We start from the raw sequence: 15,791 nt of genomic DNA, 5'->3' as shown, positions 1-15,791 counted from the left end.
GAAGGAAGGCGAAGCTATTCGTCATCTCCCGCCTACGTCTACCTTAACTTTCGGGGGGCGTGTGATCGCCCCGGAAATAGAAAAGTGAGGGCAAGGAATAGAAAAAAGAGGGAAGGAAAAAATTAATAAAGTTGTGAAAGCTTCGGGCTGAGTTTGGCCTACCACGAGGTATATTGGCCAGGTAGGGATGTGTGGCTAAGCTTCCAGAAACATGCCACGCGCATCTTCTCTTGGCCGTCATCACCATTCCAATTGGGAGCAGATTCCTCGTGCGTTAGCTGGCGTCGAAAGCCGCGCGTCCGCGAAGCGGTTGGCTGCTTGCAAGGAAGGGTGATGAAGGATATGCATATGTACGACTATTTCCTGGGGCAGAAAAGCACGAACCGGGTTGGAGGATCGAGCTCGGAATGTGCGGTTTTACAAGAGCCTCCATGCTTGCTGGCGTAATCTCAGCTGTGTTAACTCTGTCTAGACTGACCGATCAGTGTAGGGTATGTAGAAGACGTAATGGCCTGCATAATAGATATTGGCGTATAGGAATGGAGACGGCTTGACGAAAAGCAGTAAGCCAAGTAACGAACTTGTGGCTGAGACGAATATATGCAGGGTAACCTACTTCTTGATTTTCCCACACCTAGTTCACTGGTATGACAACACAGCGAGTGTGTCTTAAGTTCAGATCCGGAAACAGATGGTTGTTACCCATTTCATCTACCCAAAACCGCGTGGCTAAACATTCTCGAGCTTCGTCAGTAAATATGCGAGGCTAGGTTATGTTTTGTGTCTTATGTGAATAGAAACTTGGAAACTTGTGTTGCGGGGTTGGATCTTGGGGACGTCCGGAAAGCTTGGAAAAGCATCATGACCAATCAGCGATTCTCTCGGCCGTCTTGATAGACCTCGAAGGGAAAGTCTGGTAGTTGTCCGGTCCCGAACGTCTCGGATTCAGTTTGCCTTCTGCTGCTGTAATACCCCCCTCTGCCTCACTTATACTCTACAGCTGAGTTCATAGCTTCCTAAATATAGACACCACTTAACCTTAGTTATTTTATGACGGCATGAATATTCAAACACTTCGCTTCCAAGTTGAACGGATTAGGGAATCGGATGGATTGTTGGGGGATTAAAAAAAATCATAACATCAATGAACCGAGTCTTTCGTCATCAGAAAAACGCATCTGAGACCTCCACATCAGTTCATCTGGACCGCAGTTGTAGCTCATCAACTAGCATGGTCGATCTCACTTGAGGCTAAACCAACGCGGTCCGATGCGATAGGCCCGTACGACTGACATTACCCTTGACTCCCCAGACATCAAAATCCTCCTATGACTGCCTTCAGACCAAGACTGTGACTAGACGCGTATGCCTTCCATAAACCTCCTGCTCATAAACTCCTAGCACCATATGCATGCGACTCCTGAAAAACGCCCTCCTGAGGTCATAGCTGGCTCCCCGAGCAGCTTTTCCCCGACCGAAAAGAAAACAACACAAAGAAAGTTCTACGAGCATATCCTCCTGTGATTACGCCTTCAGTGTCCTGCCTGGAGACGACCAAACCTCACCATATTTAACTGCGGTGAGCAAATCGTCATGCTCGACGAAAAGGTGAGTCACCGCCTTTTGAATTTAGGCAATTGACGCCTACCCTAGAGCATCGTGCCAAAGGTCTCTTCGGTCTGGATTCGCTTGCGCGGGCTGCCGTCTTCTGTGGTAGGCTTGCGGTGACGGAAGGTAAATCCGACGAAAAGGCCTTTACTCATCTGTTCTTCTCGATCGGCCATGCTTTCAAGAGCCTGTTGTTTATCATGGACTTCCTTGTACTTGGCCATGTCAGCCTCGTTAGTGAAATCGTCGAAATACCCTGCGTCGGTCTCCGAGTCCAGCTCGGGAACGAACGGCGCCTTCGATTCTCTCAAAGTCTTCCAATCCACTTCGGCGAAATATTGATGCTCTAGAATGTCCTTAATGTTCGAGAATCGCCTGGATTTCGAATTGATGCACCTAGAATCCGTTAGTATTGTTATCCCGCAACATGGTTTGATAGGACGTACGTAGTGATAAAATTCCAAGTGCGGTTGCTCAGGAAATAGTTAGGGTCTTCCCAGACCGGGCGCTTGAGCACCTCCTTCCAATGCTTCAGGTTTTGCCACGTCTCGTCAGCCGTGGAACCGGCGAAAGGAGGGAAACCGGTAAGGGCTTCGAACAACATGCAACCCAAACTCCAATAATCGACAGTGTAGTCGTACTCTTCGCCGCGAAGTACCTCAGGTGCCATGTAATCAGGAGATCCTACTATGGATTTCGCATAATTCAGGTCCCTCTCGCGCATGGTCTGGTAACCCTCTCGGCGTTCTGCCACTGTTCGCTTCTCCATGGCCTTACCGAACGGAACTTCAGTCTCAGAAGCCTTCTCGAGTCGGATACGCATCGAGTTGATCTTTGACGATGCTACATTACCAGCCGCCAAACCAAAGTCGGTCAACTTAATGTGTCCGCTAGAGTCGATCAGGAAGTTCTCTGGCTTCAGATCACGATGAATGTAGCCGAGTTTGTGGAGCGCGTCCACGGAACAGAACATCTCCGCGATATAGAAGCGAGCGTGGCGGTTGGATAGGACACCCGTATTATTCAGCAGGGTTCTGAAATCACCACCTGGGACGTATTCCATGGCAAGATAGATATTCTTGTCGTCTTGGAAAGAGTACAGGAGACGAACAAGCCACTCGCTGTTGGCTGTAGTGAGAATGTCTCTCTCGGTGAGGACATGACGGATCTCATCCAGCTTGAAGAGCAACTTCTTGTTCATGACCTTGAGGGCACAGACTTCCTTCGTATCCTTCTTCTGAGCTAGGAACACCTGTCCGTATCCACCTTGGCCGACCTGCGTAAGGATCTGGAAGTCACCGTGACGAAGGCGAATCCGGCGCTTGCGGAGGGCTGCTCGCTCTCGGCCGGTGTACTTCGACCAAAGTTGGTCATACTCCTCCTGGCTAGTCTCGGGTGGCGTGGGTACTTCCGCCTTGAAGGCATTTAATCGCGTCTGTCTGGAACCGACATATGTGAGAAGATCGAAGTAATAATCTAAGAAGTCTTTGGGATGGTTAGTAGGTGTAGATACAATAAGCACAAGGATAAACTTACAGAGTTGGGTAACGTTGACCAAGCGACGGACGCTAGGCTTCTTCAGAATCTCCAACTCTTCAGCAGTTAAACCACGAGATGTGTTAAACTTCTTAGTGTTAGGAGTATTAGGTCGAGTGTCTCGAACTTGGTAAGGTTCTTGACGAGATACAGCAGCTTGGTTGTGCTGATAGACCGAATCTCTAATGGGGATCTTAGAAGGCGGGGTGTTTTCCTGGCCTTGTTTCTTCAACGGACTCCCTGTGTCTTTATGAATGATGCTGCTATCGACATTGGTGGGTGTACCGGCGTATATATCATCGGCAGGTTGAATGTTACTCTTGGCAGGTGACAGAGGGCTACCAGGCTGAGGTCTACCGAGCTTCACCGGGCCATCGAGGGGGACGGGATTGAGCTTGAGAGCATTGTCGAAGGCAGTTGGCAGCTCATGGGCACCGGGAGGAATAGTCTTTTTGCTGGGGCTGCCTTGGGGCGTCGCAATGGGAGTTACGAATGTGTTCTTGGTCGGAGTGCCAGGAACCTCCGAAGAGGTCTGCTTGCCGTCCTTCTGGCCCGGCGTGGGAAACATGTTGGTTAGGAAGCTCGACATAACCAATGGGTCGATACGATAGTAGATGTCAAAGGACTACCCAGTATCAATAATAAACAAAAGAGTTGGGGCGAAGTAAGGGCGGGGTTAGGTAGAAATGCGTCAGTAGAGTACGCGACGGTGGAAGTGGTGAAAGTAGTGAAAGTGACGAAGGCGAATAAACCTGATGAATGGGATGAATGTAAAGCGTACAAATTATTATGTACGAGGGCAAGAATCCAATTGTCCAGGGGATTGAATTGGGATTGAATTGGAATTGAATATGCAAGATGCAAGAAGAAAGATCCAAGTCCAAACTTCATGCACGATGGCAGATCAATGGCAACCGAAAGATGCTTGTTTTTTATTACATGCCGGTTGGAAGAATGCCAGGTTGAATGGTGAAGTGGGAAGTTGTGGGAAAGGTGGGATGGTTGTTGATTGGATTGAGGGATTGAGATTTGGACGCGGGGTCTTTGAATTGGTGGAGGAATTCAAGGAATCAATGTCAACAGCGTCAACATGAACACCGTTACCCCGGTAGCCGCTACTGCGCAGTCCATGTGAAACGTGCTAGATTTTGCTAGATTTGCTGGTACACACTGAGCGAACCCTGCTAGACGATACGTACCCTCTCAGCTGCTCAGGTACGACAGACCTACCAAAAATAGCCTCACTGCTAAGTGCCCCTGTAGAGTGCGTTCCCACCTGCCGAAATCTCACTGATTTACGGGTACATGCTTATCGTCTTATCATCGCCGCAGAATGGTAATACCGTTTAAATTGTAGACTCGGCACTGTGGCTTGATGTAATGCAATGAGAATTGCACAAGGCTGAAATCTCCTGCAAGAACCCATATTTCACAACTACGCGCCTACTTTAATATATCTTGCACAAGTCACCTAACGTCCAATTCATACGAATTCGATCTTAATATTTTGAACTGCGCAACTTTGACCAGCTTTTAATTGACTGTATCCTGCAACTCCTCGTTATTTGATAACCATGCTTGGAGGGAAGAACGTCAACCCCGTACAGGCCCAGCGCAAAGCTGAGAAGGCCAAGGCAATTAAGAAAGGTATGGATGCGTTTTTCATTTCCTACATAATCATCATACTAGTAGGGATAAAACACCTGTTAACAGTCTCTTCCAGGAAAGGCAGAGGCAGCCGCCCGTCGAAATGAGAAGTTTGCGAAGCGAAACCCCGACAGGATACAAAAGCAGATTGACGACTTGAAGAAGATCACATCAAGTGGTGGCAAGCTCACAAAGCATGAAGAGTCGGTATTAGAAGGTCTGGAACGTGATCTGAAAGTAGTCACCAAAGCTAGAGAAGCGTTAGGTGATAAAGCACCCTCCTTCGGTCGCAGCGGTGGCTTCAGAGGTGATGGTCAGAGAAACAATGGCGTTCTAGGCAAACGAAGAAGAGGCGACGATGATTCAGGCAGCGATAACGACGTGCCTGAAGATGTCAAGAATATACCAATGCCGAGAGACACGCCACCCCCGATTCCGAAGGAGATATTAGATCAATGGTATGCGAAACGCAGAGCAGCGCGCAATGCGAACGACACACCGCTTGGTGGTGGTAGGGACAACAGCCAGGAAAAGCAGCCGCCACCACCCGCTCCAGTGGAAACGAAGACCGTATACGAAGCGAAACCCATGGTACGCGATTTACGGAAAGAAGCTGTCAGCGCATTCATGCCCACAGTAGTCCGGATGAAGATGGAAAAGAGCAAAGGTCAAGGTGGTCTAATGGAACCCGAAGAAGCAGACCGTCTAGAGAAAGAGGGCTATCTCAAACCTTCTCTAGAAGCAGATGACGCGTCAGAATTTACGAGAACGGGGGGACCGCAAAAAGTTTCAATGGAGGAAGTCGAAGATGATCAAGATGATCAAGATTGAACCTGTTGAAATTTTTTTCTGATAATTACCCATCCGGCCTGTTCACACAGATGGCGCTTAATATCGGGTCAGTTCCTATTAGTTGGAGGTGCAGTATCTTCCCATCAAACCCCGTGGATACTGATAAAAGCGGCATGCCTGGGTTCGGTGGCACTTTGACTAAATCCAGGCACCTTCAGGCACCTTCGGGGTCCGAGAGGAAGAAAGAAGGATCGTGCCGTCCCTTTATTGCTGGTACCTACAGCATCGACGGGTCTCGACGCGAAGATAGCTCATAATCGGTATGATGAGTTGTAAATAGTCAGACGCCTCGGATTTAACCCCGGCTGGGGGCAGACCGGGATGTGTGGAGGTGAATGGTCTATAGTTGCCGCATACACAACGCATAGTACGAAATACCGGGACGTAATTCTTATGCAAATAGGGCGTGGTATCACGTCTTTCACACCTTTACGCCTGAACGACTGGGCCAGAGTGGGTTATAGCGGGGTCTAAAAAAATGTGCGGTCTGTTCGCTCCGAGGACGGATGGCAACCTTGATACTCCCCTGTTTCGGTCAACGTGAAGGCTAATGTGGATCCAGATAGTCGTGAATCTTAAAGTGCCAACATTTACGCCTAAAGGTTACATACCTATGTATCCCTTGCCGTTATTTATATAGTTCATACATAGTCTCGTACCTACCTGGGGTGATATAGAGATCATGATTCTCGACGGTTCGGGTTCTCAATAACAATTCCTTTACCTACCCTCATCTCTAGGTACACTCGCAGCAGCCATGGAGGAGATAGAAAAGTCCAGCTCACTTCCCCAGCCAGAGGCCCCGGATTCATCCTATCTCGAAAAGGGTCAGCCGGGTTTCGAGGTAACCGAGAAGCCTGACCCCTTTGCCCAGGAGTATTGTCCTACTCCGGACAAGCCTAGCGACGGCACCGGGCATGAGACACTACTAGGGGATGAGTCATACCCAGAAGGGGGCCGTGAAGCATGGCTCGTCGTCTTCGGGTCATGGTGTGGCTTACTCGCCTCCTTGGGCCTTATGAACAGCATTGCGACACTCCAGACATACGTCGTAACACATCAGCTCTCCGACTATGATGAGGGTACCGTCGGATGGATTTTCTCCTTATATACAGCGTTGTGCTTCCTCTGCGGCGTTTACGTGGGTCCTCTCTTTGATAGGTATGGGCCTAAATGGCTTATCATCCCGGGCGGCATTGGTATTGTTGCGAGTATCATGTTGTTGAGCGTCTGTACGAGTGAGTAACTTCCCCAACATCATCCTTTTCCCCTTTAGGGATAATGCTAATTTTCTTTCAGAATATTGGCATTTCATGCTTAGCTGGGGAATACTTAATGGAATAGCAACCTCTCTTCTGTTTACTCCATGCCTCACGGCCATAGGACACTTCTTCCGCGAGCGCCGTGGCTTCGCTTCCGGACTCGCTAGTACGGGCGGCGGCCTGGGTGGCGTAGCGTTCCCATTAATAATGCAAAGTCTCTTCGACAAAGTAGGATGGGGATGGACAATCCGTATCCTAGGGTTTATCTGTCTTATCCTGTTCACATTTGCCAACCTTCTAGTTAGGAAAAGATTGCCACCGGCCCAGAACGCAAGCCCACACCCAGATTTCCGCATTATGAAGGAGAAAAGATTTTTGCTCCTCACTATTGGCGTCTTCTTTCTGGAACTAGGGCTCTTCATCCCCCTTGCGTACATCTCGAGTTACGCACTAGCAAACGGCTTCAGTGAGAAGTTTGCTTTCCAGATTCTACCGATTCTTAATGCGGCGTCCGTGCTCGGACGGGCATTGCCCGGATGGTGGGCAGATAAGATTGGCCCCTTTAACACGAATATGATCTCTCTTTGCGTTACCATTTTTTCTATCTTTGTCGTATGGCTGCCATTCGGTCATACGATGGCGGGCCTGGTCATATTCGCTCTCATGTTCGGATTTTCGACTGGGAATAATATCAGTATCACTCCTGTTTGCGTTGGAAAACTATGCCACACGCAACATTATGGGCGATACTATGCCACTTGTTACACCATTGTTTCTATCGCTGTACTACTAAGTCTCCCCGTTGCAGGCGCCATCGTCAATGCTGTTGGTGGTGACTACTGGGGTCTTATCCTCTTCACCGGCCTCACTCAGGTGATCTCTGTCGTCGCGATGTACGCATCGAAGGCGATGAGTGTAGGGTGGTCGCCTTGGACTAATTTTTAGACTAGCTACCTTACTACGTATTGGAAGTAGTCTATACAATACGCTTTGATAGCTTCGGGGAACTGGTTAACTCAAGGAGGTTCTTGGGAAATCGGATCGGTATAAAAAAAATTAGAGTTTCGGGGCATGACATACGGCATATGATTCATGGCTCACGGAGAAATAGAGGGAGCCCGGAAAACTTACGAAGGTTCCAAGAGAAATTGGTTATTGAAATGGGGTATTAGATACAGGTAATTTTGGGGGGGCGGTGGCTGAATTGCGGCTTGGGTTTAGCATTTGGGGTTACGAATTAATGATTGTCCCTCTGATGGTCAGAGGTTAATATCATGATTTGCCTAAATAATAGGTAGTTCTTAGGTATATTGAGTGAGCTTATAGACTCGATAGACTTAGGTACTTTATCAATTCCGATATTTAATACAAATGTGAAGAAAATAAAGAAATGAAAAGGAGATCGAAGATTATGTAAACGACTTATGCAGTGAAAGTTGGTAATAACCCTTGGTGATGAAGTCGAATCCATCAACCGCTGCAGGTCTCTCAAATAGGTACATAGAGTGGGCAGAGTGGGGTACGAAAACTCGTTTCTTTTTAAGGTTCACTTCAGAACTTGGAATCTGCAAGGTTTCTCTCCACAAATATGGATTTCTCTTACTCATATTGGCAAATTTCACATTTAAAATAAAATACGTGCCTAATTAGATAGTAGGCTGGTACTACAAATGGTATAATGGAAGGCGTTGAGAAGCTACAACTTAACTGTTTATAGTGACTTCAGAGAGTAAGGTACCTTCCAAATAAAGTTTGCTGAGCCGCTTCACAAGCGTCCGATCTTATCTGAAGAGAAAACCTTAGAAGCTGCTAGGTACAGGGGTAAGCGCCCCCGCACAAACCCATAGTTTCCTCCCCCTCGGGTCTGACTTTTAACGACGTTAATCCATTTGTCCGATTCGGGATACTTAACCCATCACATAACCCCACAAAACTCATGTCAGCACGTCAGCGGCGAAAGCAAAGTCGACTATAATAACCTCATTCGGGGCTTGGGGGCTTACTGTGAGCCAATGATATTATTGCATACTCTGGTCTAGCTGTGTTTCAAGGTTCTCCGGATTATCATCAGAGCATCACAAGCCTTGTCCTTCCAAAAACCCTCAACCCATCAGCCCATCCTGCGGCAATTCTTAGACCACCGACAAGATTTGTTCTAACAAAGAGGCCACCCCCTTATTGTAAGTCTATCTTATCATTGCTACCCGTAGCTTACGAGCTTTAAAATCAATACATCTGCACAAAGGGGGTAGTACATCCCTGGCATGCTAGGGCATACGTTGCTTTCACTCCCGACAAAGTCGGAGAGCCGGCCCTCCACAAAGCTGATTCGAGAGGAGCCGGGGGCCGAGGTCTCATGCATCACCCCGGAATGCCGGGGATTACTATGTATGGACCCATCCTACTCGGGGTTAGGGTTGGCCGGTTTCAGCGGCAATTACCTATATGAGTTATTAGATGGCAGCATTCTCAACTATACTTACATATTATAACAGAGGCTCTTTAGTCCCTGCGTCTGCCTTACCTTGTACTGTTGCTTCAATCAATCCCTTGCTAACACGATGGCTTCACAGATATTAGCTTTAGACCCCCAGAGCACTTCCTTACACGGGAAGGCAGGAGACGCGTCACCTGCTCTAAGCCTCTCATTTAACTTAGCAGAAGCCCGATTTTCTTCTAGGTCTTTATCTATATCTTCTGTCGCGAGCGAAGACACCATGGCAAGCAATACTACTAACACATCCGCTTCCTCACACCAAGTGGTTGAGAATTCCTACTTCAGCTCCAACCCACCTCCCAAAGCGTTGCCACAACACGTCGCCGCTGCAGAATCATTCATAAATCAACATGCGACAGCGAACAGGCGTGTTGTCCTCGTCACCTCCGGTGGAACTACCGTACCGTTGGAAAAGCAAACCGTGCGCTTCATTGACAACTTTAGTGCTGGTACACGTGGCGCAACTTCTGCAGAATACTTCCTCGAATCTGGGTATGCGGTGATCTTTCTACATCGGCAATTCAGTCTTTTGCCTTATAGTCGGCATTATAGCCACTCAACGGACTGCTTTCTGGATTTCTTACATGAGAATCCCGATGGAAGCGTTGTTGCGAACCCGGCACACCAGGACAAGATGCTTCGCGTGTTGCGCAAATATACCAATGCTAAGCGACAGAATCTCTTGCTCATGCTGCCGTTCGTCACAATTACCGACTACCTCCACGAGTTGCGAGCTGTAGCACAGCTCATGCGCCCTCTGGGGCCTAACGGCTTGCTATACCTTGCCGCTGCAGTGAGCGATTTCTTCGTACCACCGGAGCGCATGTCAGAGCACAAGATTCAGAGCACGGATGCGACGGATTCATTGAAGAAACAAGGACCAACGACCATCACTAAAGAGCCGCGAGAAACCCCACAGCAAGAGGAGGAGGCGTTCGACAATTTTGATTCGTCGCCTGCTATACCGCGGAGCAAACGTCTTATCGTCGATCTAGATCCTGTGCCCAAGTTTCTCAAGAACCTCGTAGATGGTTGGGCACCCGAAGGCATGATTGTATCGTTCAAGTTAGAGACGGATCCGGCAATCCTCGTCCACAAGGCCAAGTACTCGCTCGAGCGGTACCAGCATCATCTTGTCATCGGGAACTTATTATCAACACGCAAGTGGGAGGTCGTTTTCGTGACACCTGGTCACCAGGACAAGTGGATCCGCGTGCCCATCAGCCGTCGCAAGAAGACCCTAAGCGGCGCCGACGAGTTGATTGGCGCAGCGGACCAGAAGAGCGGCAGCGGAGAAAACAAGCCGTTAGATCCATCGATGCTACCAGAGGGCGAGCCCGAGTTGGAGATCGAGAGCTTGATCATACCCGCCGTTGAAGAGCTGCATTCGCAGCACATTCAGTCAGCCGCAGCAAAAAGTGGGTCGAAATAGGGGTTGCGATACTGAGTAAGTCAGGGGTGTCTTGAGTGAAATGAAATCATGGCTGGCGTTTTGCATATGTATTCGCAACGTTGATGATTTTGCGCCACTTAGTAATTATAAATTTGATAGAAATCCGCATTCCGGGTAGCCTTGCCTGGACTCACCCATCATTGGGCCTTGATATCAGCGACCTGCTTATATATGAAAATAAAAGGGGTAGGGATCGCCTGAAGTAACCTCAGGTTACTACCTTGAATTTTAGTGCTACCTATTACCTTAAAGAAGCGTGCGTCAGCATCCAACCTTTTTGGTGATGTCCTAGACGTTGTATCAATATTCCAGCCTGATCGCTAGTCATGTTGGCAATCTTTCCCACCAGACAAATGAAGATCCACGAGGAAGCCATCAAATTGACAGCGAGTTACCTGCGACTCGGTTCTATCTAGGTAAGGAGGGAAATCTGTAAGTTGATCATGTAGGGAGGCAAAATGGCCACGCAGAGCCGCATGTCGGGTATCAATAAGCTAATTCCAGGTGGTTATAAATAATGTATCGATTTTGAAGGGATCCCAACATGAATGTATGTTGTATCATTAATTCGTACCGCACTTTTGAAGACATATACAGTCAACTCATAGATTCTTTGGATATTCACAATCCCGCCCTCTCAACCCTAGACGATGGCCCCACGAAATACACAGCCGTGCAGTTTCACAAGCCAGGTTTACGAAAAGGCTGGTGTAGATGATCCCGGTCATTTCGCGGACTCACAAATTCGCCAACCCACTATCGACGAGGCTCGTTCAACAGGGGATGAAGCTGATTATATGAATAATCCAGAGGACTTCGAAAAACATGATAGCGCTAACATACATACATTATCACTGAAGCCCTTAGAAAAGCTAGGATGGCTACCTCTCCTGTCATTCTGTCTGGGGCCCTTCATATCATTTATTATAGTGGGATTCCTCGTCTTCCTCTGGACGCGGAGTTCCGCAAAGATCTGGCTAACTATTGTCACCGCCGGTTGGACATCACGATCAATCACACTTTGCGCGTTGATCATTCGGATCGTGGTCGACCTAATGACAGGATTCTCTGCCTCCATGCTTGCTGCTCAAATACTAGAAAGGGGGTCTGTCTATCTGGGCGGTCTAGCTAATATTTCTCTTATGAGAGCTACTACCCCATCTCTCTCAAGCTTGATACTATCTTTTCGTCAAGTAGGAAGCAAAACCGAAAGCCTATCCCCTATAAGCCTTATGTTGCTTCTTGCTATTCTTATGTTCACACTTCAGTTTTCATCAACAATTCTCCTCTCGGACCTTCAACCAGGCAGCTTGATTGGACTTCCAGATACCACTCATTATTCCTATGATTTGGATTGGGGGTGGGAAACTAACTCTGTTATAGCGCGGGTCGGTGGTCAAGGCATCTACAATTCTAGTCTCGGTCCATACTCTCTTTCATCTGGCCCTGGAATTGCATTTTTACCATCGGTCTGGACTCGGAGGCCCGAGAGTTTTCCTATATTTGCTGAACATAGGGAACCCCTTCCCGCAAAACCCAACGTTGATGACACTGGTTATAATTTTAGATCATTCCTTCCATTCTCGGACACTGAGCAAAGAAGGAGAATATCCAGCTTTCGAGGTCCTTCTTTTGTTCTGGATTCGAGGGTGTCATGCCAGAAACCCATTATATCAGCCTTGAACACAAGTCACGCCGACACGCTATGGTATGAACCTAATGCCTGGTATACGATAACAGGAAATGTCTCCAATTCTACTGAAATTGATGATCTATGGTTTCCGAGAGATGTTTCGAAGGAGATTCCTTTTACATGCCAACACAGGGTGTTGTCGCAATGGTACCCGTCTCTAGACGAGAGCACGACTGCTCAGCGAAATATTGGATTCGAGATATGTCCGATCCAAAGTAATTACCATTATGTCAAATTACCAAATGAGCTAGACCCTGGAACTGTCGTTGTGCAGAAGACCGAGGCCGCGGGAAGTCTCCGTAGTCAGCTTTACAACTATACGGTGACCGATCAGGCTCCCTCCCGCGGACCAGCTTTTCTCGTTATCGCGTCGAACTGGACATTGAGTCAGCCTGAATATGAACCCTTTACGAAGCTTCGAGTCAAGATGGATAACTCTTCTAACCACAATTCTCCTTTTACCGAAGACGTTCTATTTTCCTTATGTTATACGTCGTGGGAATCAGCTGCCTCGTATATTGAAATGGATACCCCATCGCCACTAAAGGAAGAGGCGTCAATCGAATATCGAACTGATAAACACACATACGACTTCGTTGACGTCAGTTCGATACTGGCCCATTACGGCTTGGGGCCTTCAAGCTCCTCAACCGCTACGCTTAGTCTCTCGAAGCCCAAATATAACAGTTCCCTTGCCTATCCCTTTCAACAATTCTGTCTCGAAAAGATGGTCACTAACCCGGACTTCAACCCCCTATTGCAAGGCTGGGGGGTGATCCTAGACAAGAACAGAGCGGATAATATCTCCTCAAATGACTACTATCAAGGCCTTTCCGCAGACTTAATCGTACCTGGAGATTATTCCAAGTTTTTCGAGGCACCACTATTTAGGACCTGGGCCCCCGTCTTGGGAAACGAGACAATCGGCCTCTACAATGCCCGAAACTTGCCTAGCGAATTGGTTCCAGACATCACAAAGCTGCCGGACCCGATCATTCAGAAATTCTTCATAGACGCGATGAACGTGACCGGTAATTCGCCGGCCTCCAGCTTATCCGGATTACTGACGCTGCTCTCGTCCATGGCCTACTACGAGCTCATCCCCCTATTCAGGAAGAACGGGACGGCGGACGTCACCCTCTTCGAGGTAGTAACGTACCCGCAATCGTGGCGCGGCCTGACCGCCGTCGTCTCGCTGCTCGCGGCGCACCTGCTGGTCTGCGCGGTCATCCTCTATACCTTCCTCACCCGGACGCGGCTCACAAGGCTCGGCAGCTCGTGGTCGAGCGTCGCGCAGATCTACAGCGCCGGGACGCAGACCCTCGTGCGGGACGGCACGCTGGCTTCGGACGACGAGGTGCAGGAGCACTTGGCGGAGAAGGGGAGGGCGCGGCGGCTCGTGAGGGTTTCTCTGGTTGCGGATGGCGAGAACGATAGGTGCGAACCTGTCTTTGTACAAGGGGGAGATGATAAAGCGTGTTCTTAGGAAGGGGAAATATCTTGAAGTCAGCAATTGCCTGGGTAAATAATATTAGATAAGCGATATTGAAATATTAGATATAGGAATGTCCTTATAGCGCAGTTGCAGTTACAGATAATATGACATAAGCCTGATCAGCGGGTGGTCTGCTGACTCATCGTATCCTACCGTCTACAACCCAATGAGCAGCACGGCCGAGCTGAGTCCCTGATTCTCTCGTTTCAATCATTTTAATCATGGTCTCGATGAAGCTCTAGTTAATTGACCGCCCTCGATTCGTGGAGATAGTGTCTTGAACACATTTTTACTCCACCAATAACGACTACACCCAGGCAAAGACATACCAAGGAAATTGAACAATAATAACTTTATCAAAGGTATTTAAGGCGGTATACTAATGCCGTATTTTTCATAATTAAAATGACCCAGACTCGGAATACTTTCTGCCCAGCCATCATCAATCTTACCTAGTTGCCACTCGTCTTCAATGCTATCAATTCTAGCCCTCCCAGCTAACACATCCTTCTCCTTTCCTTGATACTCAACCGCCATATCTGGGTGTGGCACCCAAACAACCCTCATCCCAGCCCGCCTTGCAGCTTCTACCCCTACCACACTATCTTCAAAAACCAAACATTCGTTAGCTCCGATATTCCTTTCGCCGGGATCGAGAAGTGAGTTCAAAGACTGCAAGGCGACCGAGTAGATGTCAGGGGCCGGCTTTCCTCGACCCCGTACTCGTGGATCATCACCCAAGATGCGCCTGTCAGATTCAAAGAAGCTAAGTAGCCGTTTCGTTTCCGGCCTTGAAACTTTTAATTCATAAGAATGTGTCTTGGTGCCGGATGCTAATGACAGCTTGATTCCATTCCCAGAAGCATTACGTGCATGGCTGAGATCCTCCAGAAGCTTCTCAGCGCCGGCAAGAGGCTCGCAGTCCCGGAAATTCAGTCGCATTCGTTCGGATGACTCGCGAGCAAATTGCTCGCGGGAGATGGGCAACTTGGCCCAGTCGTGGAACAAATCTCCGTTGGTCGAATTTGGAACGCCCATGAGCTGAGCTCGGATAGATCGGGGAAGGGTAGGTCTCTCATACTGTTTAAGAAGTTGGTTTATAGATAGAGTGATTATGTCTTCCGAGTTGATGAGAAGGCCGTCCATGTCGAATATGCATGCGCGAATTGGGGGGAAACGGGGAGAGGTCTTTGCAGCCATAAAACCTCAATGATTACTATATGATCCTAAATAATGGCGATCGGTGAGAAATGAAAAAAGCGATCTTAGTTAGAATTCGTGTTGTAGATCATAAGCTCTAGAATTACAAAATTACCTGCGATAGGTTAGATGTGTCGGTTCATAGAACGCATATGGGAAGCTCAGTAAGGGGTATGAGAAGGGCGATTAAGCTCTTTACCTGGTTTGTGGGACAGTGTAAACGTCCAGGTTGTATAGGCCCCTCATCGTCCACTCTCGTGTCTTACATAGGGGTGCCCCTATCTAAGCCCACAATAACACTCTAGACCTAGATAGCGAGTATCCATGTGTTCTAGAAGCTCCACAATAATACAACACGAAATATGGATATACCCTATAATCTACTTGGAAGGCTTGATGATATTTCAACACAGACGCCTGGTCATATACGACTAAAAGAGACTGAGGGGGAATCCTTATGGAAGCATTCTTCCAACTCCGAACCCGATATCACAGTCCTCCAGGAAGCACGAATATTAATTGAATTCGTAATATTTGCATGAACTTAT

General features: G+C 48.2%; 6 protein-coding genes across 6 annotated transcripts; 4 read left to right on the top strand and 2 right to left on the bottom strand.

Moving 5' to 3' along the window:
• Positions 1-1,649: 1,649 nt before the first annotated feature.
• On the bottom strand, positions 1,650-3,733 carry F4807DRAFT_450572 (kinase-like protein; the record flags this gene model as incomplete). The annotated part of the gene is made up of 3 exons (XM_048000144.1): positions 1,650-2,004; positions 2,055-3,093; positions 3,145-3,733. 3 exons carry the CDS (start codon positions 3,731-3,733, stop codon positions 1,650-1,652), a joined length of 1,983 nt encoding a protein of 660 aa, XP_047856369.1.
• Positions 3,734-4,718: 985 nt separating this feature from the next.
• On the top strand, positions 4,719-5,622 carry F4807DRAFT_458054 (WW domain binding protein 11-domain-containing protein; the record flags this gene model as incomplete). The annotated part of the gene is made up of 2 exons (XM_048001146.1): positions 4,719-4,791; positions 4,868-5,622. The coding sequence occupies 2 exons, from the start codon at positions 4,719-4,721 to the stop codon at positions 5,620-5,622; spliced, it is 828 nt and encodes a 275-aa protein (XP_047856368.1).
• Positions 5,623-6,205: 583 nt separating this feature from the next.
• On the top strand, positions 6,206-7,996 carry F4807DRAFT_378923 (MFS general substrate transporter). The gene is made up of 2 exons (XM_047995760.1): positions 6,206-6,881; positions 6,943-7,996. Exons 1-2 carry the CDS (start codon positions 6,401-6,403, stop codon positions 7,848-7,850), a joined length of 1,389 nt encoding a protein of 462 aa, XP_047856367.1. The 5' UTR covers positions 6,206-6,400; the 3' UTR covers positions 7,851-7,996.
• A 1,093-nt stretch (positions 7,997-9,089) lies between these two features.
• F4807DRAFT_379001 (DFP-domain-containing protein) lies at positions 9,090-11,482 on the top strand. Its single transcript, XM_047995761.1, has 2 exons — positions 9,090-9,293; positions 9,479-11,482. Exon 2 carries the CDS (start codon positions 9,623-9,625, stop codon positions 10,832-10,834), a length of 1,212 nt encoding a protein of 403 aa, XP_047856366.1. The 5' UTR covers positions 9,090-9,293; positions 9,479-9,622; the 3' UTR covers positions 10,835-11,482.
• Positions 11,483-11,505: 23 nt separating this feature from the next.
• F4807DRAFT_458051 (uncharacterized protein) lies at positions 11,506-14,034 on the top strand (the record flags this gene model as incomplete). Its single annotated transcript, XM_048001145.1, has 1 exon — positions 11,506-14,034. One exon carries the CDS (start codon positions 11,506-11,508, stop codon positions 14,032-14,034), a length of 2,529 nt encoding a protein of 842 aa, XP_047856365.1.
• A 228-nt stretch (positions 14,035-14,262) lies between these two features.
• Positions 14,263-15,477, bottom strand: F4807DRAFT_416592 (HAD-like domain-containing protein). The gene has a single exon (XM_047997140.1). It carries the CDS (start codon positions 15,241-15,243, stop codon positions 14,410-14,412), a length of 834 nt encoding a protein of 277 aa, XP_047856364.1. The 5' UTR covers positions 15,244-15,477; the 3' UTR covers positions 14,263-14,409.
• Positions 15,478-15,791: the final 314 nt, after the last annotated feature.

The sequence above is a fragment of the Annulohypoxylon truncatum genome, assembly GCF_022578515.1.
Source record: "Annulohypoxylon truncatum strain CBS 140777 unplaced genomic scaffold F4807scaffold_8, whole genome shotgun sequence".
NCBI classification, from domain to species: Eukaryota; Fungi; Ascomycota; class Sordariomycetes; order Xylariales; family Hypoxylaceae; genus Annulohypoxylon; species Annulohypoxylon truncatum.
The sequence above is the reverse complement of the archived record's forward strand: the minus strand, read 5'-3'. Positions and strand labels throughout refer to the sequence as shown.